The sequence below is a fragment of the Ciona robusta genome, chromosome 5 (genome assembly GCF_009617815.1).
Source record: "Ciona robusta chromosome 5, ASM961781v2".
Classification (NCBI taxonomy): domain Eukaryota; kingdom Metazoa; phylum Chordata; class Ascidiacea; order Phlebobranchia; family Cionidae; genus Ciona; species Ciona robusta.
The window spans coordinates 7129166-7155880 of NC_143239.1; the positions used below are offsets into that span (position 1 = coordinate 7129166).

At 37.0% G+C, this 26715-nt stretch overlaps 6 protein-coding genes and 1 non-coding gene across 13 annotated transcripts; 6 read left to right on the forward strand and 1 right to left on the reverse strand.

Annotated features, from left to right (window-relative positions):
- Window positions 1-5: 5 nt before the first annotated feature.
- Window positions 6-2109, forward strand: LOC149736165 (cyclin-dependent kinase 10-like). Its single transcript, XM_089878466.1, has one exon. It carries the CDS (start codon window positions 668-670, stop codon window positions 1754-1756), a length of 1089 nt encoding a protein of 362 aa, XP_089734592.1. The 5' UTR covers window positions 6-667; the 3' UTR covers window positions 1757-2109.
- Window positions 2109-3502, forward strand: LOC149736166 (RWD domain-containing protein 2B-like). The gene has a single exon (XM_089878468.1). The coding sequence runs from the start codon at window positions 2109-2111 to the stop codon at window positions 2997-2999; it is 891 nt and encodes a 296-aa protein (XP_089734594.1). The 3' UTR covers window positions 3000-3502.
- On the forward strand, window positions 3465-7945 carry LOC149736167 (cyclin-dependent kinase 20-like). Its single transcript, XM_089878467.1, has 7 exons — window positions 3465-3606; window positions 3992-4117; window positions 4723-4911; window positions 5353-5474; window positions 6411-6525; window positions 6716-6925; window positions 7473-7945. The coding sequence occupies exons 1-7, from the start codon at window positions 3532-3534 to the stop codon at window positions 7671-7673; spliced, it is 1038 nt and encodes a 345-aa protein (XP_089734593.1). The 5' UTR covers window positions 3465-3531; the 3' UTR covers window positions 7674-7945.
- Window positions 7946-8029: 84 nt separating this feature from the next.
- LOC149736168 (H/ACA ribonucleoprotein complex subunit 2-like protein) lies at window positions 8030-9823 on the forward strand. Its single transcript, XM_089878475.1, has one exon. The coding sequence runs from the start codon at window positions 8152-8154 to the stop codon at window positions 8608-8610; it is 459 nt and encodes a 152-aa protein (XP_089734601.1). The 5' UTR covers window positions 8030-8151; the 3' UTR covers window positions 8611-9823.
- Window positions 9824-9851: 28 nt separating this feature from the next.
- On the forward strand, window positions 9852-16822 carry LOC149736169 (luc7-like protein 3). 5 transcript variants are annotated; one of them, XR_016385065.1, is made up of 13 exons: window positions 9852-9992; window positions 10350-10454; window positions 11009-11152; window positions 11332-11523; window positions 11789-11950; window positions 12434-12480; window positions 12727-12846; window positions 13489-13650; window positions 14103-14206; window positions 14765-14830; window positions 15050-15207; window positions 16008-16194; window positions 16380-16822. XR_016385065.1 is itself a non-coding variant. In XM_089878461.1 (12 exons), the coding sequence occupies exons 1-11, from the start codon at window positions 9894-9896 to the stop codon at window positions 15196-15198; spliced, it is 1350 nt and encodes a 449-aa protein (XP_089734587.1). In that variant the 5' UTR covers window positions 9852-9893; the 3' UTR covers window positions 15199-15207; window positions 16008-16822. The 5 variants fall into 5 exon arrangements, 3 of the variants coding, with proteins under 3 accessions (XP_089734587.1, XP_089734589.1, XP_089734590.1); XR_016385066.1 differs by lacking the exon at window positions 15050-15207; XM_089878461.1 differs by having other exon boundaries at window positions 16008-16822.
- Window positions 16823-17156: 334 nt separating this feature from the next.
- Trnaa-agc (transfer RNA alanine (anticodon AGC)) lies at window positions 17157-17229 on the reverse strand. Its single transcript has one exon. It is a non-coding gene; the product is annotated as a tRNA-Ala (tRNA).
- A 763-nt stretch (window positions 17230-17992) lies between these two features.
- Window positions 17993-25655, forward strand: LOC149736171 (uncharacterized). Of its 3 annotated transcripts, none has more exons than XM_089878458.1 (9): window positions 17993-18151; window positions 18732-18824; window positions 19238-19524; window positions 20211-20480; window positions 21363-21602; window positions 21993-22118; window positions 23548-23707; window positions 24281-24438; window positions 24770-25655. In XM_089878458.1, the coding sequence occupies exons 1-9, from the start codon at window positions 18145-18147 to the stop codon at window positions 24788-24790; spliced, it is 1362 nt and encodes a 453-aa protein (XP_089734584.1). In that variant the 5' UTR covers window positions 17993-18144; the 3' UTR covers window positions 24791-25655. The 3 variants fall into 3 exon arrangements, with proteins under 3 accessions (XP_089734584.1, XP_089734585.1, XP_089734586.1); XM_089878459.1 differs by having other exon boundaries at window positions 21363-21590; XM_089878460.1 differs by lacking the exon at window positions 17993-18151 and adding an exon at window positions 18310-18537.
- Window positions 25656-26715: the final 1060 nt, after the last annotated feature.

The window sequence follows — 26715 nt, forward strand, 5'->3', positions numbered from 1 at the left end:
TCGGATGTCAAATGTAATGTTTATATTATGTCTATGGATTAAACTAGAGTCATGGAAACTTAGAAATAATATACCGTATGGCTTAACGTCGATAAGACATGCAGAAAGCAGGATTAAATGTGGGTTATTCTGCTACAGACGTAACGTTAGGGGTATCGACTTATGAAACAGAGGAGACATCATACGTTTTAGACAGATTTTACGCACAAAACAGCCTTTAGCCTGCTGTTGGGTGTATATATAATATATTTGTTCAATAATTCGAATGCCTTGCACTGCTAATCAAACGGTATTCAGGGAACAATTTGGATCTTTTCGTGAGAAACGAAATGACAATGTTATTTATATCCTTCTTATAGAAATTGTAATCTCGTGGCCTTTTATTAAAGCTGTGCTCTCTCGTCTTTGAACTTTTTTTCAATTCTCACAATTGCATTTTTTCTTAAAATATTTTACAATTGCTTTTTTTGCGACTCTCTCGTTTTAAGATCAGTTGCTGCATGCCGTCGTAGCGTAAGGTGCTGCAGGATTTAAAATGCATATCTTGCTGCCGTGCTATCAGAATACGCTCTCGTTAATATAAATTAAAGTATTTTATATGTATTAAGACATTTCAGTGTTGTCTAGTATATTTGTAAAGTGTTTTTAGGTAAGTTTTCCACCAAAAATGGAAGATAACGAAATTGTTGAATTATTTACTAGAAAAAAGACGAAAATTCCCGAAAAAGACAGATACGGTGAATGCCGGGATGTTACAACATTCGAAAAACTAAACAGGATCGGGGAGGGAACATACGGTATCGTGTACCGGGCCCGGGATAAAGTATCTAAAGAAATTGTGGCTTTGAAAAAAGTACGAACCGAAAACGAAAAAGAGGGAATTTCGATCAGCAGCATACGTGAGATAACTTTGCTTTTGAACCTTAAGCATAAAAATATTGTCGAACTTAAAGAAGTGGTCGTCGGGCAAAGGCTGGACAGCATATTTCTTGTCATGGAATATTGCGAACAGGACCTTGCAAATTTATTGGATAATATGACAACGCCGTTTTCCGAGGCGCAAGTTAAATGCATTACGTTACAACTATTGCGTGGGCTTGCGTTTCTGCACGAAAGTTTCATTATACATAGAGATCTTAAAGTGTCAAATCTTTTAATGACAGATGGGGGTGTTTTAAAAATCGCTGATTTTGGTTTAGCAAGGTTATATTCAATTCCACAGACAAGTATGACACCCAGAGTTGTGACTTTATGGTACAGAGCGCCTGAGCTATTATTTGGTGCGACAAAATATACAAAATCTATCGACACCTGGGCTGCAGGATGTATATTAGCAGAACTGTTGGCGCACAAACCAATATTTCCTGGGAAATCTGAAATCGAAATGATTGAGCTCTTGATACAGATGCTTGGTTCACCGAGTGAAGAAATATGGCCAGGATTTTCAGAGCTACCTGCCATTAAGACAATTTACTTGAAAAAACAGCCGTATAATAACTTGAAACATCGTTTTCCATGGGTTTCTGAGGCTGGGCTGCGACTTTTGAACCTCATGTTGTTGTATAATCCTTCCAAGCGTATTTCGGCGCAAGATTGCATAGAAATGTCATATTTTAAGGAGAACCCCCACCCCTGTGGCCCGGATATGATGCCCACGTTTCCGCACCACAGAAATAAAAGGAAATCGAACACGGAACATAAAACTGTTCCTTCAAAAAGGAGGGAGTCTTTAGGAGGATGCAGTAAACATGCTTGATTCATTCGTTTCAAGCATTTAAAAACCTTGTTAAAATTTTCTATTGGCAATATTCTCAGTAGCAAGAGTCAATTAAGTTAAAGACTTCTGTTTCTCAACCTTTCATGGTTTAAGGCGACTTTCAGAGACACTCAACACCCATGGTCCCCTACTACATCAATAAAATAACCTAAATTTATTTTAACATGATTTATGTTTGTTATTTCATTCCACACTTTGCAGCAATCGGCCTCTAAAACAAACAAGGCCATGGGTAGACCACAAGGCCATTGTAGCGCAGAGAATTTGGTTAGTAAATTTTGTCAGTTGCTTAATTCTTATCATGCTTTCGATTTTTTTTTATTTTTTAGAAATGTCTGGGACTTTTGAAAATATAGAATCTCAATTAAGTGAGCTCGATGTGCTGCAAAGTATTTTCCCAAATGAAGATGAAATTGTCATCCAGGATTATCTTATTTTCTCAATGATGAAGGAATACATTGAGTCTGGAGGAAAAAGTCCTCCACCTGGAAAAAGTTTACCATTGCGGTTAAATTTGAAAATTGACAACCCGAAATGTTTTGTTTATGTTGATTGTCTCGTACCAGGGGAATACCCAGGTTCAAAACTGCCGGAAATTTCTGTAAGGTGTGACAGCATGACTAGGCAGAATCAGCGGGAATTAAATGATGACTTGCAGAAATTTACGAAGGAATTAATCCAAGGTGAAACTTGTTTGTACCAAGTTTTCGACTGGGTTGGAGAAAATGTTAAAGGTTATTTTCAAGTTTCTGAAGAGAAAGATGTCGCTGTAGTGGCTGAAAAAGAAGAAGTTTTCATTTTCACGAGGTTATGGATTTACAGTCATCATATTTATAATAAGAATAAGAGAAGAGATATATTGGAGTGGGGGAAGGAGCTACAGCTCACCGGGTTCAGCATGCCGGGGAAACCTGGTGTGGTGTGCGCTGAGGGAGAGGATAAACAATGTGAAGAATACTGGAGAAGATTGCGCAATTTAAACTGGAAGCGGATTAACATCGCTCATAAAGAGACCGTGACTTTAAATAACCCAACGGAGGATGAAATTATGGGGTTAAGGAAGTTTAAAAGTCGGTTGAACGAAATTAATTTTGACGCGCATCAGAACGCAGGGCGGAACTATCACATGGATCTTGGGAAGTTCTTTGATTATTTGAGCGAGCACGATTGCAAGGAGATGTTCCATATGTTGTTTGGTGTGGAAGGGAGATCAACGAGTTGATTCATATTATGGATGTGAAATACTGGTGCCAACAATTACATACCACCTATAGATGCCAAATCATTGATTTACAATACGAACATTACATTAAAATAATATATATGTTATAAAGATCCTGAACCGATAATATACTAATTTGTCCACTATCAACTTTAGGTGTCAAAAATCATGTGATTTTTTTTATACCTTTTCAATACAAACATAAACAGCCCATATATAATACATGATACATTTGTCTTCATTTTATATATTTTCGCTTAAAATCTAAAATCTATTTAACCTTTACCATCCAAGATGGTTTTTGTTTTCACCAAATTTTAAAATGAAGGCAATTGTGCCATGTTATATATCGGTTGTTATGGTTGTATTGAAACTGAATAGTGAATATGAAACCGCTTGTTTTTGTGCATTTGTGTAATTTCACTTTTGTTGCAATAAGTTATATTTTTATATTATTTATTTTAATTCATGCTGGTTTTGGGTTTTAACTTTGCACTTCATAGGTGGCATTGTGATGTAATATATAAGTGTGATGGAACAATACCATATATTAGGTCGTATTGGGGAGGGTGCACATGGGATTGTCTTCAAGGCAAAGCATATTGAGGTAAATTGTTGTTTGGTTGTATTGTGATTGGGGCCTAAGGGTCCTGGGTTCAAATCCCACTATGTGGTAGAATGGTTGGAGTGCTTGCCTGTAACTAAAAAGTACTGGCTTATATACTTTGACGCTGCTACCATTGTGGGCTTACGTTTCTTTGGGATAACATTTGGCTGCAATTGCTCCAACCCAGTGGTCACTAATGGGTTGTTCAAATTATCAGCCATACATTAAAACAATCACCCACAAAGTTACATACGTGGTAACCTGTAAGCGGGCACGAGGTGTATGAAACAGAACACCCGTGTTATAACGACTATGTTGCCCCGCCACCCAAGGATAAATAAGTTACATTCATTCCTATACATAACCCTTATATTTCGACCCGCAGCGAGGTGAAGTAGTAGCTTTGAAGAAAGTTCCTCTCCGTAAGATAGAGGATGGGATTCCCAACCAAGCACTGAGAGAGATCAAAGCCTTGCAGGAGATTGGAGGAGATAGTGAGGACGCTCAGAATGTAAGGGGGGGGGGCTTGTTTGGTTTTTCATGCTTTTTATTTGCCAATTGCCATCCTTTTGTATAAGCGATTGTCTAAAATACTGAAGTGTCGGTCAAATACAACTTAATTTATTCGATGCTAAGTCTGGCTTAAAATTTCGCCTGTCATTCAGAATAAAAATGTTTACATTCATTTATTCCTAACTGTTTATCATCCCATTTATTATTATTTATAATATGTTGTAGCGGTTGCAGTATGTTGTATTGCGAGCGGTAAACTAAGAGGGCGAATGAACATGAGACGCGGTATTTATACGGAAGATAAATGTGAGAAAAAGGCACTAGTGTACGCCTTGACGCACACACACGTGGCGGGCCGCCACAATGTCATGTATTTAATAAGATAAACATTGTTGTTGTGCTTTGTTCTACCTGAAACTTTCCAACACCATATAAACAAAACTAAACATATGCAACTTGTCTCATTCCTAAAAGGGGAATATCTTGGTCCATAGCATGACATAACATCTGCTGTGTTGCCGCTAATTTCCTTGCTTTTATAAAGATTATTTCTAAACATTTACATGTGTATAAAACTGATATAATTTTGTCTTATCCTCACAGGTGGTTAAATTACACGACGTGTTTCCCCACGGCACCGGGTTCGTCCTTGTATTCGAATACATGTTGTCCGACCTCAGTGAGGTCATAAGGAATTCTGAGCGTTCGTTAACGGAGAGTCAGATCAAGAGTTATATGATGATGCTGTTGAAAGGGGTCGCGTTCTGTCATCAGAATAATATAATGCATCGTGTAAGTTGTACTTGTATCACTTGTGTATATGAATCAGGTATTTTTTATTTAAAATGTCTTGTCTTGTTAAATTATGTTCCAAAAATACTGAATATATATTGGGGTCAAACAGACCAACCCTGAGATTTAGTGCATTGCATTAATCAGTAAACATTACAATCAAAGTTAGATTTGTTTCATTGGATTGTGTTTAAGTACCGGTTAAAATGTCGGTCATTATTAATTTTTTAATCTAAAACTTTATTTTTTATTGTATTGTATATTTGGGTTTTGTATTTATATTATTATTTTCCTAAAGTGGTTACCCATAACGTGTTTTTAACAACTATGTTTAATTAAAGTTTAGACAGTATTGGTTAAATACAACTTAACTTATAAAACCACCTGTAAAAAGATAGTTCAATCAGGTTATTGTTTTGTTGCCAACATTGTTATTTACAGGATTTAAAGCCGGCCAACTTATTGATAAGTTCAACAGGACATCTAAAGATCGCCGACTTTGGGCTTGCTCGGGTGTTCGATAATGATGCAGAAAGATTGTACAGTCATCAAGTTGCTACAAGGTGGGTGTTGAGTATGCTGGGTTCAAATCCAGGCCAGGGTTGGAGAACCAGAAATCCTGGGTTTAATTTAGGCCAGGGTTGGAGAACCAGGGATCCTGGGTTTAAATCTAGGCCAGGGTTGGAGAACCAGGGATCCTGGGTTTAATTTAGGCCAGGGTTGGAGAACCAGGGATCCTGGGTTTAAATCTAGGCCAGGGTTGGAGAACCAGAAATCCTGGGTTTAATTTAGGCCAGGGTTGGAGAACCAGGGATCCTGGGTTTAAATCTAGGCCAGGGTTGGAGAACCAGAAATCCTGGGTTTAATTTAGGCCAGGGTTGGAGAACCAGGGATCCTGGGTTTAAATCTAGGCCAGGGTTGGAGAACCAGGGATCCTGAGTTGGAATCTAGGCCAGGGTTGGAAAACCAAGGATCCTGGGTTCGAATCCAGGCCAGGGTTGGAGAACCAGAAATCCTGGGTTTAATTTAGGCCAGGGTTGGAGAACCAGGGATCCTGGGTTTAAATCTAGGCCAGGGTTGGAGAACCAGGGATCCTGAGTTGGAATCTAGGCCAGGGTTGGAAAACCAGAGATCCTGGGTTCGAATCCAGGCCAGGGTTGGAGAACCAAGGATCCTGGGTTCGAATCCAGGCCAGGGTTGGAGAACCAGGGATCCTGGGTTCGAATCCAGGCCAGGGTTGGAGAACCAGGGATCCTGGGTTCGAATTCAGGCCAGGGTTGGAGAACCAGGGATCCTGGGTTCGAATCCAGGCCAGGGTTGTAGAACCAGGGATTTTGGGTACGAATCCAGACCAGGGTTGGAGAACCAGGGATCCTGGGTTCGAATTCAGGCCAGGGTTGGAGAACCAGGGTTCCTTGGTTCAAATCTAGCCCAGGGTTGGAGAATAAGGAATTCTGGGTTCAAATCCACACACAGCTAGTTACCCCCTTTACATACAGATGGTACAGATCACCTGAGTTATTATACGGTGCACGAAGATACGACGAGGGGGTCGACTTATGGGCAGTGGGATGCATCTTTGGTGAGATGCTCAATAACTCACCTTTGTTCCCGGTATGTTGTGTTTGAATACATGGGTGCTTGGATTATGGTTTGACACTTTTCATGTAGTAGTTTTTGCCCAAAGCGTGTATTAATGACTGTCGTTTTTCTGCTAATTCCCTTCTCTTCAATGTTTTACCTAATTGGATCTTCGCAATCTTCGTATTTGAAGACACAACATATAAGGAACTTTTTTACCCAGGGTGAGAACGACATCGAACAATTATGTTGTGTTCTACGCGTTCTTGGCACCCCCAATGAAACGATATGGCCGGGCATGTCCATTCTACCTGACTATAACAAGATCACATTCCCCGAGAACCCTCCTATCCCACTGGAGGAGATCGTTCCTGACGCTTCAGAGGATGCTCTCGATCTTTTGAAGAAGTTTCTCGTTTACCCTTCGAATCAAGTCAGTTATTTGTTTTAGTTTTTATGGTTTGATAAATCTTTATGCCCTGTGCCATGGCTATAAAAATAATATTAACTTTTATTTGCCTCTTCGGTTACGGTAGCGAAGACTTAGAAATATTTTAAATGAAAATTCAGAATATAGCGACAAAACAACAGTTGTTAAAACACGCAGTTAAAAACGTAGTTACATTTAGTTGGAAATGTGGTCGCTACACCTAGCGGACAAAAAAAACATTTATTTTAATTAAGTTCTAATAGAAACAAAAGTTGTTTTGGGTCACTAGCTTTATAACTGAAAGATATCAGCACACACAGTTGGCCACAAAGTTACCTACGAGGGGTACGGGTGCTTAAAACAGAATAAATCATGGTTGCACCAACATATGAGGACATTTAAGTTACACTATCGCAGCAATATACGCTTACATAAAAAAATTGTTTTAAAGTTTGTAATGTCCAGCCCTATGCCTGTCATACAATATAGCATACGCACCAGACATTATGTCACAAACTAATAAACATATCCACACCCACCCTCCCCACAGAGGATCGCCGCCACGCACGCCCTCCTTCACCCTTACTTCTTCACTGAACCTCTCCCCGCTCACCACTCGGAACTCCCGATTCCGCAACGAGCGAGAAAATCTTCACGACATCGATCCAACTTCAAGGAATACGACATCGATGTTCCGATCGAACATAGCTGTATTGACCCAGCTCTGATTGCAGAGTTCGCTAATGTTTGAAGTTATGTTTGAAATTTCTAATTTTTTGGTGCCATGTAGCAACATCATTAGAGCGTTTAAATATCATTTCTGCTGGTTTATTTTAGGGTTGAAAAGTAATTTATGATCTCGTATCATTATAGCCCATATTTATGTAGTTTCATTTTTCTCTTCGAAACTTCGTTTTTTAGTCACTACAGTTTTTAAATTTTACTTTTTTATAGCTTTCAGTCATTCGCATTGGGTCGTTTTTAAATAATGTAAAATGAAATAAACTTTATTTTTGTAGAATATTCCTGCTTTTTGTAAAAAAAATTTGAAAGTATATATCGTAAGATATGCGAGCGCACTGTTGTGTGTATTTTACACCAAAAGTGGGGAGTGGTAACTACATCGTATCCGTTATAGTCGTGCTTTTGGAAGAAAACTTGGAACGTGGTTTTTAGTTTTTCCAGTTTGCTGCAAAGTTTGTGATAAATTAAAACAGTTTTTAAGGAAAATGGGGAAAGTAAAAGCTGAAACGTCAATTGTTGACGAATCTGTGAACGACGGGACAGAAAAAACTTACGACGAGCTTTTAAAATTCTTGAATCCGATTGCGAAACCGTTGGCTTCGAAAAAATTAACGAAACGAATTTACAAATGCATTAAAAAAGCGTCCAAGGAGAAAAATATACGAAGGGGGGTCAAAGAAGTTCAGAAATTCCTGAAAAAAGGCGAAACTGGGTTCGTGGTTTTTGCTGGAGACGCCCAACCAATCGAAGTAATGTGTCATTTGCCCGTTGTTTGTGAAGACGCGAACGTTCCTTATTGTTACGTCCCCGCTAAACAAAACCTCGGGGCGGCAAGCGGATCAAAGCGACCGACGTGCTGTATTTTGATAAAGAAGAAAGATAGTTATGAAGAAACTTTCAAGGATTGCGTGAAAGATATAAATAAATTGCCGCCACCGTATTAAACATTGTGTGAATTTTTGGTTTGGTGTATTTTCATGAAATTGAACTAAAAGTGCGGTTTTTGTGTCTTACACCGTTATTACATTCGAATGCCATGCATATCAATAGAAGTTGAACGATTAAAATTAAAATTCCGAACCCATTTTGATTTTTCCACTTCATTGCAAACATAGGTAATCCTTTAGCTGGTGGCCACCTGAAATTTTGGTTTCAAAATGTTCTATAGCCCTCACTGATACCTGCTGTCTAATTTTTTTTTCAAAAAAGTCGGGCGTTCGTGTCGATAATTAACTTTAAAAATGCGCAAAAACATGCTGTGTCACCGTAATTCGTCTGATTTGCGTAAGGTCAACGATTTATTACGTCACAATCGCGGTCTGTTACGTCACAATAGTGGTATATTACATACGTTATAAGACGGTATAGCCTTGTTTTTCCCCACTGTTTTAACGTAGGAATCAAACGTAACAATACGCATTCTTTGACGTAATAATCCAACCTTGGTTTAATTCATAACGGCTGATGTGGAAAATACGGTGACGCAGCACGATTTCGCGCACTTTCAAAGTTAATTTTCGACACGAACGCCCAAGTTTTTTCAAAAAAAAATTAGACAGCAGGTATCAGTGAGGGCTATAGAACATTTTGAAACCAAAATTTCAGGTGGCCACCAGCTAAAGGATTACCGCAAACATATAGTGATTTTTCCACTTCATTGCAAACATAAGTTTGCACAACATATTATTATCCCCAATATATGTTGTTTAATTTTCAAGGCTGAAATTGCCCACTTTATGGTGTACTCATGTTTTCTGATTTTTATATTCTGTCAAAACACTGCCAAATATCATGCTGACATCTTAGTTTAAACAAAAACATGTTTTTCGTTTCCAACATTTCTTTCATTAATTTTAAACTGCTGCCTATTTTATGAAGAAACCTTTTGGTTGTTTTTCCAAAAAGTTTTCAATTTGTAAAAACAATTCATTATGCATTATTGTATAGGGGTATTATAGCGTGGCATGCCATGGGCCTTGACATGCAGGTCAGAGGTTGACGGTTACCTTAATATGATCATGTTTCTGCAACAGTAACGTGTGTTACATACTTGAGTTTTAACATTTTTATACCAGGCCAAATTGATCATGTTTGTAAACCAATAATTTCTTTAAACCTTTCGGAAATTGACAAGTTTTAACATTTTGCAAATTGCAGTTTCAACTGAGAACCAAACAGTTGGTAAAATATAAGGTATTGATGTTGTTTGAACCATTGTGAAAACAAGATGACGGCGTTATCAGCGATGTTGGATGAATTGATGGGGAAGAACAGAAACGCCGCACCGGATGATAAAACCAGTGAGATACATTTCAGTGACGAAGAGGTGATGTTGCTAAAACGGATATAAATATGTTCTGTTACTTTATTTCGCAGTTTTTATAAAAGTCTTGCAAAATGGTAGATACAATTTTGAAATAAACTTAATAAACTTTATTGTGAGACTGACTTTTGGCACCGTTGGTAAAAAACATTGTTTTTGAGCGCATTGTCTGTCGTTTGACAAGTCTCCATTAGGTTTTGTTTCAAGTATTAAAATAAAGTTCACATGTTATATTAAAGGTGTTTTTTCTGATAACAAAAATTAAGACAGTTTAATTTATAATGCGCATATTGTATCCACATAGTATTGCTTTTTGCTATTTATTCATAATTTTTTATTTATAATTTGTAATCTTCATAGATTTGCAAACACTTTCTGTGTGGTTTCTGCCCGGCCGAATTATTCACCAACACCAGGTCGGATCTTGGTACGTGTAATAAAGTTCATGACGAAAAGACAAGACAAGTAAGTGTATGATGTCATAGTGGGCATTATCTAACAATAGAAGCACAGGAAGGGAGGTGTTTGTTTATTGAATAATGGGCTCAATTTACCAATAGTTTGTGTGACAATTTAGTTGGCCTACCGTGTTTTATGATAAGTGTTGTTTGGCAATAAACCATCTTGCCGGTTTTATTTATTTTGAAATTAATTTTACGGAATTTTTTAGCTTCAAAACTATACAACAACTCAAAACAAAATTTCACAGTTGTTTGTAGCAAATTAAAGAATACAAACACCACAAACATTTTATTAACTACTTGTAAAGCCACCTGTCATAAAGAATAAAGCATCAACGAAACAATACCAATATCTGTACCAAATCAGAAAGCCACTACACCATCAATTACACAAACATAATATAAATAAGCACAGCCCCGTTTCCCATTATAATTATCAAGAATGAGTGTCAACCAAACACAACTGAATTTATATAAACACCTGTGAAAAGTTGTTCAACCAATTCTTTACCAAAATATCCTATAATGCAACATATATAAACCCCCACCTCACCCCAGGCGTACCAAACAAGCCCCCGATATTTAAAATGTGGGTACGAGGAAGAATTTCTTCGATTCCTCCAGCAATGTTGGCAAGATGTGGAACGTAGGATTCGAAGGAATCACCAACGTTTACAACTATCCGAGGAAAAGAATCAAAAAGTAAAAAAACTTTTGTTTTATTTGATTGATTTCTTTTTAAATATAGATTCGCAAATCTTTGATTGCTTTAATAATGTATCATGGAATGTATATTATATGGATTAGGCTAGGGAATGGACATATTTATGATTTGTGCTGTTTCTGTTTTTTATTTTTATTTTTTTGTTTTTCCTTACCAGGCCCAACAAGGGCCCTCTAGTGGAGCCGAGAACGACGAGAAGATCTCTGTGTTAAACGAGCGGATCACGGGGATGTTGGAGAACATCGAGAAGTTGGGAGGAGAGGGAGAGGTGGAGCAAGCACAGTCGTTGATGAAGTTGTGCGATCAACTTAAAGAGGAAAGGGAGACATTACAGAACCAACGTGGAGGGGTGGGTTGGGTGGTATCTTATGTTAAGGGGTTGTACCTTGGGCAAGACACTTAACAGACATTGCTCCAACTCATTGGTCACTAATGGGTTGTAGCACCCTAGGTGTTGGGGTCATTTAATATAAATCCAAGGTCCCATGTCGGTCTCATCCCAGAACCTCACCCATATAGAATAAAGTTGTATGATGTCACCAATATGACAGAATTATTATGACATCATCATTATGACATCATTAATAATATGGCATCATTACACCCCGCTGCAGATAATGGACACTTTTGCCGTCCAAGAAAAACAAATGGAAGTTTGCGAGGTTTGCGGGGCTTTCCTTATCGTGGGCGACGCACAAACCAGAGTGGATGATCATTTGATGGGGAAACAGCACATGGGATACGCTAAGATTAAAGCTACGATAGCTGAGCTTAAGGTGGGTTGTTGTTACAGTTGTTGTCGTTATAAATGTTGTTGTTGGTCGAGATTGGTTGAATATTTATATGAATGTAAAAAGTGCTAAAGACATAATGTTTAATTAGACAACCAATTATTGGTGACTTGCACATAAAGATCAAAGCTGTTTAAGATGTGTCCATACTTATTCTTGCTGTTTGGTCTGAAATGTAAAACAGTTCGTTATGTAAGAAAACACTTAATTAACAAATTAATTAATAATAGACTAAGTAATTCCTTGTAAAAAAACTTGTTATACCAATATTTCACCTGTAGGGAGACGTTACTAGGGTTCATGTTATTAACCAGAAGGTATATTTACTTTTATATAAATATATATATATATCATATAATGCCCGGTATTCTGGTAACAACAACATAACAATTAGACCACTTATAACTTATGCAACATTAGGTTGTTTCATTTACTTGTTTAATAGTTATCGCTCGTTTTATTTTCCAGGATAAATTATCCAAAGCAAGTTTCCAGAATGTTCCTGAAAGAAAAATGTAATTAGTCGTTCTTGGTTTTTTGTTTTAAATTATCATTGTCAAGTTTTCTATATTTTAACTTAGTTTGTACACTATTTCAATTAACATTTATGGAAAATAGACAAATTTGAAAAACAATCTAAAAGAGCAAAAATCTAGATGTTATAAATTAAAAAAATCTAACTAAAAAGTATTATTTTTTGCAAGTTATAAACTAAACGAGTAGAATTAATAAAACGAAAAATTAACATTGTTTTGAATCAGAGATTCACGAAATGGGAAACGTTCATCTTCACGTGATCGTAAAGATAGAAGATCTCGTGAAAGAAGATCACGTGAGAGGGGATCACGTGATCATCGTGATAGATCATCACGAACATCACGGTAAGTTGTATCATGAATATGAAAAATTAGATTTGTGGAGTTGTCAAAATCCAGGGGGGCACGTCTAAATTGCGGGTAGCACACTTTCCTCCAGCACAGGGGGTAATGTGTTCAAGGCTCGTCGCTGCTACCATTGTGGGTGTATGGGTTCTTGGGCAAGAAACTTAACAGCAATTGCTCCAACCCAGTGGTCACTAATGGGTTGTATAAAGGTGCATGAAACAGCACACCCGTGTTATAACAACTGTTCTATTTGTTAAACTTATCAAATGCAAACTTGATCAGGTTTTAGCATTACCATCGTTGCTTCTAACTTGGAACCCGTTTGCAAAAGTAAAGCTTATGTTCATGTATGCTGTGTGTATATATGTGTGGTACAGCATTATGTATGTGAGCTACATTAATATTGTGAATTCGGCACCAGGTGTATGAAACAGAACACCTGTGTTATAAAGACTGTCGTTGCGAGGATAAATAAGTGTATTCATACTTAAATAAAAGTATCCTGGGTGTTCGGGTTATGGGTCAGCTCTGACCTACATTTCAGTACACACTCATATAGAATAGAACTCTTTACCTAAATAATACATTATGCAAAAAACTGATAGAATTATTAAAACATGATTCTTATGTTTTATGCAGTGATCGTGATCGGAGGCCTTCATACAGATCACGTGATGATGATAAAAGATCACGTGATCGGAAGTCATCTCGTGATCGTGATAGCAGGAGACGTCGATCACGGGAAAGGACTGATTCACGAAGATCACGAGATGATAGGAGAGATTCAGACCGTCATAAAAGGTGATCATATGAATATTATCATGTAAACTCATATGAATAGATGCATCATGAGGGTGGTGTAATGTATCTGTATCATGGTTTCTCTTGCACTGCAAAGTATCTAGCCCGGCATTCTGGCCCAGTGGTTGGTCTGACACGATAGCTGAGCGGTCAGACGCTTGCATTATAACTAAAGGATACCAGGTTCAATGCTTGATGCTGGTAGGCGTATGTGACTTAGGGCAAGACACTTAACAGACATTGCTCCAACCCAGTGGTAACTAATGGGTTGTAACACCCTGGGTGTTGGGGTAAACTTGTCCTAAATGTCGTAGAACTTTTCTCATAATAGAATGGAATCCATGTGTGCCGAGGGTTGCTGGAGGGGGCACTGTATTATAGTTGCCACTAAATTGTTAAAAATTTGGTTCTCACCTGCTAGGATAACCAACATAGATATCATATTAACATAGATACCATGTAACCAGGGACAGATCTCGTAGTCGCGACAAAGATCGTAAACGAAGTCGAAGAAGTGATTCCCGTGATAAGAAGGAGAGGAAGGATAGAAGTAAAGGTGAGTCGTGGTTCAAGGCTTGGTGCTGCGACTATCGAGGCCGCGTGACCTTGGGCAAGACTTTAATTGCTTCTGCATGCACAAGGTGTTCGAATATCAACTGTTGTGTTCTATTTGTTAAACTTATCAAATGCAAACTTGATCAGGTTTTAGCATTACCATCGTTGCTTCTAACTTGGAACCCGTTTGCAAAAGTAAAGCTTATGTTCATGTATGCTGTGTGTATATATGTGGTACAGCATTATGTATGTGAGCTACATTAATATTGTGGTTTTGACTAAATAGTGACCAGTTTCAACACAAACATAACAGCTTACACATTTGACACGATTGTCTTGGTTTTTAAACGGTTCAGTTTTAAACTAAAACCATCTTTAGTTATTTTGGAAGTTAAAATCATTTTAGTTTTTAAACTAAAACATTTGAAATGAAGACAATCGTGGTGTATTCATGGACTGTTATGTTTGTAAATCTATATTTTTTCCTTCTGTTTAATTATGCTTTTAATTTAATTAAACCATAATTTGACTAACCAAAGTTTCTGATTATCTTTTTCAGACAGGAGCAAGGAGAAGGAGAAAGATAATAAAGAAACAAAGAAAGAGGAGAAACCAAAAGAGGAAGGTTAGTTTAACGACAAAACAACAATTAATGTAAACGATAGTTAGACTAATGTTTCTCAACCTTTCTTGGTTCGTGGCCCCCTGCTCCATCAATAAAATAATCTACATTTGTTTTAATGCATTTACGTTTGGTATTTTATTCACCACTTCGCAGTAACGTGCCTCTATTTTATTAATGTTAATGTTTTTGGGGCTATTATTCATAGAAATCATATTTTAGTTGAAACGACAGTGGAAGAAAATGTTGCCATGGAGACGGTGGGTGAAGAAAAAGGGGATGAAGGGATAGGAGAGAATAGAGGGAAAAAGGAGGAGGAGAGAGTGGAGGATGAAGAAGAGGAAAAAGTGGGAGGTGACGGATCAGTTTAAAAATATGAGGTTTGTTGAAAAAATAGAAAAAGTTGTAAAAAAAGAAAAAAATAGAAGAAATTGGTTAAAAAGATCAAAAATACACATAGTTTTCTAAATTATGCTTCTGGTTATTTTTTTCAATTCAATTTACAAAAAAATCCCATTTTGGTTTGCTGAAAAAGGTTTTAAAATTCTTTTTTTTCGTTTTTTTTTAACTTTTAACGTTTCTGCAAAAATACACTCGAAGCAAAATGCTGGATGGTAATTTTTTGAATAAACGAGACGGAAAATAAAGGATTCTTCTGTTAATGCAGGTATTCCAGCAGGTATATTAAGTTTATGTAACAATCTCAACAAAAACTGTTTTATGTAAAAAAATTATAATTACTTCAGAGATTATCAGCTCGAATATATTTATAAAGGAATAAGCCATGATTATCCCATTTATTTGGTGAAACGTTTTGTTAAACTCTTTATTGTCAATGCCATAAACTGCCTGCTTTCTTTTATGGTCTAATATTAATGTAATGAATATGCGTTTCTGTTCTTAACTGTAAAAAGATCCACCTGTTTATTTCTCTGGCCCTGAAAGCTTAAGTAATTTGTAAGGCTTAGCCTTCTGTATGTATGTATGGATAAGCGTGTTTAACTTGGTGAATATTATGATACACACAAGTCCCCACCCAACATCCCAGGTTCAAATCCCTGTCCTGGTACTTATATGCAGATCTACAGACTTCAGAAAAGTTTTGAATAATTTTACCAAATTTTTCCCCAGGTTTAAAAATTTGTTTGTTTTTTATTAATTTTATTTTTACAATTTTCAGAATCTGCAAAAGTTTTACCAAGCTGTACAAAGACCCCCACCCACCTATTAAGAATGTAAAGGTATTTCTTGGACCATCAACAAACAATGTACATATGTTTAATCTTGCGTTAGCTATATATTTTCAAGTTTCCAAAGCAGAAGATTTCAAGTTAGTCTCAATCTTTTGCAAGACAAGAATTTTCGAGGTGAATTCCTATATTTTTGGAATTTTTGCCGATTTTGCTTTTTTCCGAAAATTCCGATTATTATTTAGCAGGAAGCATCGAAAAATAAAATTTGTGAGTCGCTTGCGCTGTTTAGTAATCTGGTTAAATTTTGCGTAAAAACGTTGAAAGTTCGATTTTATTGAATTGAATCATTTTTAATTAAGGGTAACCTGAAGACACACCGAGAGTATGAGGTATGAATTGTATTTAAGTCATGTTTCAATAATTAGCGTCAAAAGTGATTATTTCTTGTCAAATTTCTGCATTTAGGAAACTATATTGACTGCATACAGCTTGCTGTGGACAATATGTGGTCACGGGTTATTTTATTATTTTGTGTTTAGTTACTGAAAAATACACAAAGAAATATCTGCGCTGAACAGCGCTGGGTGTAGTTATTTCTTTGTTTGTTCTTTTTACTTTGAGGCGAGCTACGCTGTAGTGTAAACGCTGTTTAAAAGAACAAACAAAGAAATTTTTACGCTGAATAAGTGTAGATATTTCTTTGTTTTGTTTTTTTCGCAATTGGTAGAAAATTTTCGTTTATTTTGTTTTGTGTAAAAATTCTTTGTGCTTTTGTGAAAATAAATTTACTGTGGATTTGAAAGTTTTGTGGTTTTGTATTTTGGGGTAAGTAAAAAGTTGGTTTATATCTGTCCAGTAATTATACTCACAGAGATACATACTTGGTAACAATCACACGTATAATATGAGTATATGAACGTACACATTTATACGGACTCTGATATAAACATAAAACTTTATTAAGAAAAGTAAATTTTGACCAAAACTGACACATTTGAACACATATTGGATGCCTGTCCATTAAAAATAAATATTAATATTTAAAAAAAGTTCTAAAACTTGAATATGATGTGTGTAGTCGCGAAAGAATGCGATTAGATTCTCTTGTCGCCAGTAAAAAGAAACGTTAAAAAGTGTGGAGGTGCCGGGCATCGATCCCGGTACCTCGCGCATGCTAAGCGCGCGCTCTACCATCTGAGCTACACCCCCGACGTTCAAACTGATTCGAAACAGCCTATATATAAGATCGCGCATATATGCATGTATACGCATCTAGTCGCAACCTTTGTTTTAATAAGTTTTTAAATGCAAAACTTGATTATTATTTAATAAATTTTGTTGAATTTACAACTTTAATAACCTAGCGGTGTATTTTGTTGTTAAGAATTTCAATTCCAGCTTTGAAAGTATGTAGCCTACTCCCACAATTACACTATATACAATAGCCCACTTATAAAGTGTTACAGCGCAAAATTCGGCCACGAAACTTCAAAGAAAATGTTCTGCAATCTGGGCTAGGCTGTGTGGCTTCGCAACGCGCCACTAGCTTTTACAGAAAGAAAATTCGAAAATGCTCTTCGGAGCAATCTTTGTTTCTTTTATTTATTTGCATTCCTTCTTTCCTTTTCTCTTTATGATACAACAATCGCGCCGGGTGGTGCCTTTGTTTGCCCATGTTCTAGAATATGACGTATTTCTAGAATACGTTGAATTAATTTGGAATTTAAAATAGTTTTAAAAATTTGTTGAAACGCTTTTGCGGTTTAAACATTTATTTTAACTTATGCAACGTTTAAAAAAAAATATTATATTAAATTCAAAAGCTGTTTTATATATGCGTTTATTAATATTTATAAATTTATTTCAAATTATGCATTCATACGGCGTATGTCGTAAAATATTCGAGAGCGAGTTTCGTTGTTCTTTATTCGCTCATATTCGAACTCGTTGCGCGCGCGCTTTTATGACGTAATAGAATAATCGCGTCGGCATCCGTAGTCGCGGGCGCAGTCACTAAAGAGCTAACCCTGTTCTCTTTTATTCAACGTAAAGTGTAAGAGCCAGCTTTGCTTGTTTATTTCATATATTCAATAGCAATAAAGTAGAAAAAAAGATTCAAGTCTTATGGCAGGTGAGCGGTCTGTTTTGATTTTATTTAAATGCAAAAGCGACTTTGCAATCATTTGCTGCGATTTTTTGTTCCTTTTACTTAAAATTTTGCGGATTGTAAGTGGCTGCCGTCTTCTCGTGTGCTGCGTGCGGCTTATAGCTGCACCGGTCTCATCTACATCATGCTAGGGCGGGTATTACAAGCGTATTTAAAGTTAAGTTTAACTTGGCATAGTTATATAGTATTACAGGAATTACGGCGCCGCCTTCCGCGCTAAAATTCCAAAGCAAATGTATCAAGTTACGGCTGGAAGTTGAGTTTCTAATTTCACTTTTACAACGCCGCTCAATAGACAGACTCTTATTTTAAAGTCCGATTGCCTTTAAAATCTATTTTAACCTAGAAAGGTATTAATTTAATATTTTACATAAATTATAGCATATATATATATATATATATATATATAACTTTTAAAAATTTGCAAAAGTTTTGAATTATTTTTTTTGTTAAAAACTTTTGCAAATTTGTATAACAAACATGTTATGTTATGATTTTATTTGACATTTGTTTAACTTTATTTAAAATATTTGATTTTTTTTAGATGGGCAACAGGGCCAGGGCGGCCAACAGTTTTCAAACGATTATTATCTCAAGCAACAAGCTGCAAGAATGTTGAGTGCGATTCAAAAAGGATGTAAGTGATTTGTATAACATATAATTTGCACATGTGTTTTGTTGCGGCTTGCTAAAAATTTTAAAAGTATTTGACAAAGATAACTTATATAAACACCTGTGTAGCCTATAATATAGCCTGGCCTATATTATTTCCATATTTTTCAGTTACAGATTAATTAAAACCTACAATTTGTTGACAGTACACTTTGTAAAAAATACTGAAGTGTCGGTCAAATACAACTTAACTTATATAAACACCTGTGAAAAGTGGTGCAACCTATTCAAGGTTATTGTTTTGTTGACACTTTGTAAAACTAGCTGTCAAAATATTGAAGTGTCGGTCAATTACAACTGTTCTGCAATTATTTAACTATAGATTTCAATAGAAATAGTAATTATTTTACAATAAATTTATTTTTTTTACATCTTCAGCGTATTTTGTAACGGACAACGACTCTTTCCCTGCGCAAGCCACGATGACCAACAGTCAATCAACGGCGCAACAAGTTTCCGCTGTTTATTTAAATCAACAACAACAGCAACAACAACAGCAACAACAGCAGCAACAACAACAACAACAGCAGCAGCAGCAGCAACAACAACAGCAACAGCAAATACAACAACAACAACAACAAGAACAACAACAACAACAACAAACTGGTGGTACGTCCCATCACATACAAGTTCAACACCAACAGTTACAACATCAATTGCAACAGGTGAAATTATCCAACAACGCAAAGTTTTTATTAAACAACCCAATCCTGTCTTCTCCATATATTCATAGCTTATTTTTATTTATTATAAATACTAAAACATTGCATATAAATTTGGCATCAAATGTTTTTTATACAAAAACTTAAGCTTTTAATATCAATTGTTCCTTTTGAGCGCACACAGAATCATATAGTCTTTTATTTATTACAAATACCAATATACAAACACTCAACTTTAAATGTAAACACTACAGCTCAAAAAAATTTGCTTTTGTTTATATTAGTTAAACTTTGATTAAAGTCGCTTTTTAGTAAAGTTTGTGTTTTGTTTACTGTCTGGAGTTTTTAGTCGTAAAGAGAAAACAATAATTGACCCAATAATGGCAAATGATATCAATATTTGGGGTTATTTATATTCTAAAGAGGACTTACAGAAATTTTTATCATATTACCCGGTATCGCAATTACTCTGTTTTGGTTGTCCAATTATTTCTTTAACTCGTACTTTTTATAAATATTTTTTATCATAATTTGTCTTTAATTATTTAGTTGTAAAAATGGAACAATAATTAACCTAACCATTGAAAAACATGGTCAATTTTGGGGGTTATTTATATTAAACAAGATGGACTTACATATTTTTCAACACAAACTGTTCTCAATATTTTTTATCATAATTTGTCTTCCAGGTCCAGCAGGCCCAACAACAGTTTCACCAAATGCAACAACTCGCTCAAATGCAACAGCAGTTTCAACAGCAGTACACAGGTGGTACCAGTAGTGGCAACAATGTTGTTATGAGCCCGCAGAACTATAGCCCTTCACGAAGGGGTAGGAAACCCACCGATAAAAAGAAGAGGAAGCGTCACACCTGGGTGAAACGACCAACCACCGCTTATTTGTATTTCGTGTCAAAATATCGAGAAACATTAAAGGAAGCTGGAGAGGTCGTGCCAAAGGTGAGGGTGGCAGGGATAGGGGGGTGGCTGGGGTGTTTGTTACCCATTCAAAACATTGGATGATTTATTTTCTGTGTTATTTTAAAAATATAGTAAGGAGAATTTTTTTAATTATTTAATATTTTGAAAAGTTGGTGGCCCAAAATACTAAGTCCTTTTTATTTTAAAGTTTGCTAAAGTTGTAAATGATAGAAACATAAAATCCTATATATGTTTATGACACAATTGTCTTTGTTTTTAATATATGCGCCGATTGCAGTTTGTGATTAAGATTTTATGAATGCAGACACAAGAAAGGAATTTATGTTTGCAGCAATTGTTAATAATAGTTGTGGTTTTATAGCTGGATGTTTATATAACCTGGCCCACTCCCAACCTACACATAGGAATATAATTACGTAATATATTCACTGTTAGGTTTCTATTGAAACTGACAAAAAAATTCATGTTTTATTTACCTATGCGTTACTATTGTATATATATAATACTAAAAACGTTTAAACTGAAAACAAAATGTGTAAATTTATGCGCTTTCATGTTTTCTATTGAAACTGACAAGAATGTTTTTAACACAAATAATTGTGAATGTTTGGTTGATATATTTGTCATAGAATGTTTGCAGCTTATTTTCGTATTGGTGGTAGTTGTATGATTTCGTTGAATGTTTACATAACTCACCCCTCCCCACCCACACGTGAAGATACAATATATGTAATGTTATATTTGTATTAAAAATGACGAGAAAATCCAATGTTCTTTTGCACAAAATTGCATATACTATGTGGCTGCAATCATTTTTGCATTGTTTGTTGACATGGCTGGTGGTTTTATAGTTTAGTCTTATGTTTACACAACTAACCCCCCCCCCCCCTCCACACGCAGGCGAAAATAATTACACAAGCGTGCGCGGAGAAATGGAGGAATATGAACGAGGAGGAAAAAGAGCCGTTTCTAGAACTTTCCAGGAGGGACCGAGAGCGTTGGCAAAAGGATAAAGCTTTGGAGAAGAAACCGCGCGACCCAAATCGACCTAAACGACCGCCCTCAGCATATTTCTTGTTTCTCGCTGACTTCCGAAAGAATTACCCGGGAAAATCTGACCCTGCTAAGGTTAAGATAACGGTATTTTCGACTTCTAATTCATAGAAATAATAAAAATATGAAAAACAATTGAAATTTGACAGAAAGTGATTTAATTTAAAAAAATTGTTTAATATTTTTGTCTTTTCTTTTTGCGTTTTTCAATTATAAGCATTCTTGTTCTGATTTTATTATATTTTATTATAGGCAGTATGCCCACAGTGATAATACGTAAATAGTACCTCTTATACTTAGTTTTATTTTAGTTTTACAAAACAATTACTCAGTTACTTACTACAATAGGCTGGCATTGGTAAGTAATCCCACACAATAAGTGCATGGCAAACGCCACCTACTGTACATAACACTATTACATAATTGCCACCCGCCACTGTGAATTTCGAGGGTCAACCTAACCCCATACTCTTACAGGAGATCACAAAGAAAGCTGGTGAAGCCTGGAACAGTTTGTCGGATGCAGAGAAGACTCCGTACTACAGAAGTGCTCAACTTGTGAGGGCAAAGTGGGAGCAAGACCTGGAAGCTTATAAACAATCTGTAAGTTTAATATTATTAATAAATCGGGCCATTACTTGGCAACTATAGTTTCTGTGATATTTATGCGCACTTTTGCGAGTTAAAATTGTTAAAATACAGTTACACTCATAGTTGTCAAACATAGGGAACCTCATTGATTAATATGGTGAATGCAATATACTTTGGCTCTGCTTGTTTGTATAGACACCTAACAGCAGGGTAAAAATCTGGGGTAAAATTGTTAAAATACAGTTACACTCATAGTTGTCAAACATAGGGAACCTCATTGATTAATGTGGTGAATGCAATATACTTTGGCTCTGCTTGTTTGTATAGACACCTAACAGCAGGGTAAAAATCTGGGGTAAAATTGTTAAAATACAGTTACACTCATAGTTGTCAAACATAGGGAACCTCATTGATTAATGTGGTGAATGCAATATACTTTGGCTCTGCTTGTTTGTATAGACACCTAACAGCAGGGTAAAATCTGGGGTGACATTGTTGAAATACAGTTACGCTCATAGTTGTCAAACATAGGGAACCTCATTGATTAATGTGGTGCATGCAATATACTTTGGCACTGCTTGTTTGTATAGACACCTAACAGCACGGTAAAATTTAATTTAGGCCAAGTCTTAAACATAAATGTCACCTATGTATTAAAAATTAGGGGTGCCATGCAACCCTAGACACCCCTAACATTACGCCTATGTTAATGTGATCATTATATAATTGTGCAGTGTTTATTATAACCCATGATGGATTATGTGTTGTCATAATACTTACATCATAATACTGCATTGTGTTTACCACAATCACTTCACGATTGTTGTGATGAAACAATTAACAGGAAGTTTCCTTTGTTTCAAATATGCTGAGTCACACGATGATGATGAAAGTTACTCAGCGTTTGTTGATAGGTTTCCTATAGGCTTGCCCAATAAACTAGATATTTCTAATTAACCAGATTATTTGCTAGGTCCGAATTATCAGCCACACACAGTGGTGCAGCCAGGGGGGTTTAGGCCCCCCCCTTATAACCCCCTCCCCCCCAAGAAAAAAAAAAATTTTTTGGTTAAAACCCCCCTCATTATTTCTGGCTGCGCCACTGGCCGCACATAAAAAAAAAGGAAAAATCGCGCAAAATATTCTCCCAGTTTCAATGTTTCATTCATTCATTTATCCACCCCAAATTAGGGGCTGCTTAATCAATTACCGATACTTCCTACTTGTGTTTTACTTCAACACAAAGGAATGGCTTCTGCTTATACTTGTTCTATTTATTTCTGGATCAAAACAGTGATAAATCATTTTTGATAACATTCCTTGTCCCAACTTGACCCACCATACCCCCTTGTCCCATCATACCCCCCTTGTCCGGCTGTGTAGCATTTTAAACGAGTCTTAAGTGTTTTGAAAAACTTTTTATAACTCTCCCCCCCCCCAGGTTAAATGCGGCACCTTGAGTCGGGCATCGTCGATACAATCGGACCACGACCCTGTAGAGATGGTGAGTGAGGTGGGGTTAGATGAGGACGAATCACCGATGAGTAGCCCCACACAAACCGGGAACCCCATCGCTCAGATGGGGGCAAACTTATTGCAGGGTGAATATCTTTTCCTAAATTTTTTTTTATTTAAAATGCAGCGCTATTACTGAAGTATTTCTAAAATGTTGCTAGAAAAGTTGTTTCAAAAATTAGTAATAATTTGTTATTTTTTGGTGTTGCAAGGATTAAACGTATGCACCATTTGGTGTGTTGGAGTAATGGCCAACTCTGGTCTAAATCCCAGGTCCCATGGCATGCCTCACTGTAGGACCTCACCCATATAGAATAGAATGTGCATATACAATGTTGGGGTAATGGACCAACTCTGGCCTAAATCCCAGGTCCCATGACGTGCCTCACTGTAGAACCTCACTCATATAGAATAGAATGTGCATATACAATGTTGGGGTAATGGGCCAACTCTGGTCTAAATCCCAGGTCCCATGGCGTGCCTCGCTGTAGGACCTCACCCATATAGAATAGAATGTGCATATACAATGTTGCGGTAATGGGCCAACTCTGGTCTTAATCCCAGGTCCCATGGCATGCCTCGCTGTAGGACCTTACCCATATAGAATAGAATTGATTTGTAATCGGTGGTTTAATGTACAAATGATTCCCCAACCCCAGGTGGTTCGAGTTCCATGATATCCGGGGTCGCATCGGGTAGTGGGGTAATCCCCTCTACAACCCCAGAATCACCCACCACGGGGAATTCCCTACAAGCAGCCCCGGTGTCGTACGCTTACCCTCACCACATGGTGGCGCCACAGACATCAGGGTTACAGGTAACAGGATATCTATTTGTTGTAATATGATTTCTGTTAGGGACAAGCGAGAAGTTAATATTGCACCTAATTCAGAATGATGTCAACAGCCATAAAGTTAAATGTGTCCTGGCCAACATGGTGTCCTAAATTTTGAAATCTAAGGGTTCATTCTGCTGTCTGTTTCACCATCCAGTTTTAAGCATTAAAACTGCCTTTACCTGTTTTTTACAACTGGGTGTAATTGCATTTTAATCTCAGATTTTCAAAAACGTGATTTAAACTCAACATGTTAAACATTTTGATGTCTAACAATATGATGATGTCATAATCCCAGCCTTTGTTTCCGTAGCAACAATTTCCCGGCAGATGAACTACCTCCCTCTAGTGGTCGAAACCAACATCACAAATATTACAACCATCGTTACCCAATAATTAGCTGACGACCAGCTACATCTTTTATACCTTGTTTTGTACAGTTACCCTCTCATTCATGGGTTACCCCATACCGTACCTCACAGCCAAATAAGGTGCTCGCCGCCCCCCCTTGACCCCTATCTAACCCCGGGTCCATTATGACCTCATAGTAGTTGCATCGCCTCCTGACTTCAAGCGAATTTTTTTTCCGAAAAAAATAATTATGACAAAAAAGTTAATTTCAAATAATTTGAACTTTTTTTTCGGCAAATTTACCCCAAATTTGAAGGTGCAGTTGTTAAATTTACCTCATGCTCTGCTCGACGGATGGCACTTCGCACAAACACCAAATCTGTTGGGGGAAGGCCGACGTTTCGTGCCTTCTCTCTCAAAACTGTCGTCCTTATAAATACCTCGGAACGGGACAACAGTACCTCACTAACCTGGTACTGTTACACTTGGCACCCCACAGTATAAACTGCCTACCTCAAACAACTGAACCACGCTTTGCAAAAAGTTCTTTATTTTTTTAGCGACGTTTTTTTATATCACGTCGCACAATGGGTGTCATTCCCCCACTTGTAAATAGATCAAATAATTTGTGTCTTTTTATTATTTTACTAATCCTTTCCAAATAACATTGATTACGTAAGTCAATTCTTTTTTTCGAACGTATTTTACCAAATAATGGTAAAAGTATTTTTACTTTTTCTGAATTAAGTTTTTAAGAACTTGTTCCAAACGTGGTGAATGGACGTTACTGCCATTATCCGATTATGTGTCTTCAAATTAGATACAATAGAAGCACTATTACATCACAATTCTTGTGTTATGGGAGAATGTATAAGCCACGAGTTGCTGAAGCTATTGCAGTGTGTGGATAAGCAGACATGACTTTTGGTTGATTTGGTCATTTATATTCTCGTGGGTGGGAACTTGAGTGACTTATTCATGGTTGCCACTCCCATGCACACAGTCGAGTTGTTGAAGCTATTGCAGTGTGTGGATAAGCAGACATGACTTTTGGTTGATTTGGTCATTTATATTCTCGTGGGTGGGAACTTGAGTGACTTATCCATGGTTGCCACTCCCATGCCCACAGTCGAGTTGCTGAAGCTATTGCAGTGTGTGGATAAGCAGACATGACTTTTGGTTGGTTTGGTCATTTATATCCTTGTGGGTGGGAACTTGAGTGACTTATCCATGGTTGCCACTCCCATGCCCACGGTCGAGTTGCTAAAGCTATTACAGTGTGTGGATAAGCAGACATAACTTTTGGTTGGTTTGGTCATTTATATCCTCGTAGGAGGGAACTTGAGTGACTTATCCATGGTTGCCACTTCCATTCCCACAGTCGAGTTGCTGAAGCTATTGCAGTGTGTGGATAAGCGGACATGACTTTTGGTTGGTTTGATCATTTATATCCTCGTGGGTGGGAACTTGAGTGACTTATCCATGGTTGCCACTCCCATGCCCACAGTCGAGTTGCTGAAGCTATTGCAGTGTGTGGATAAGCGGACATGACTTTTGGTTGGTTTGATCATTTATATCCTCGTGGGTGGGAACTTGAGTGACTTATCCATGGTTGCCACTCCCATGCCCACAGTCGAGTTGCTGAAGCTATTGCAGTGTGTGGATAAGCGGACATGACTTTTGGTTGGTTTGATCATTTATATCCTCGTGGGTGGGAACTACTTGAGTGACTTATTCATGGTTGCCACTCCCATGCCCACAGTCGAGTTGCTGAAGCTATTGCAGTGTGTGGATAAGCAGACATGACTTTTGGTTGGTTTGGTCATTTATATCCTCGTGGGTGGGAACTTGAGTGACTTATCCATGGTTGCCAATCACATTCGAGCAAACCCTTGTGACGTCATCTTT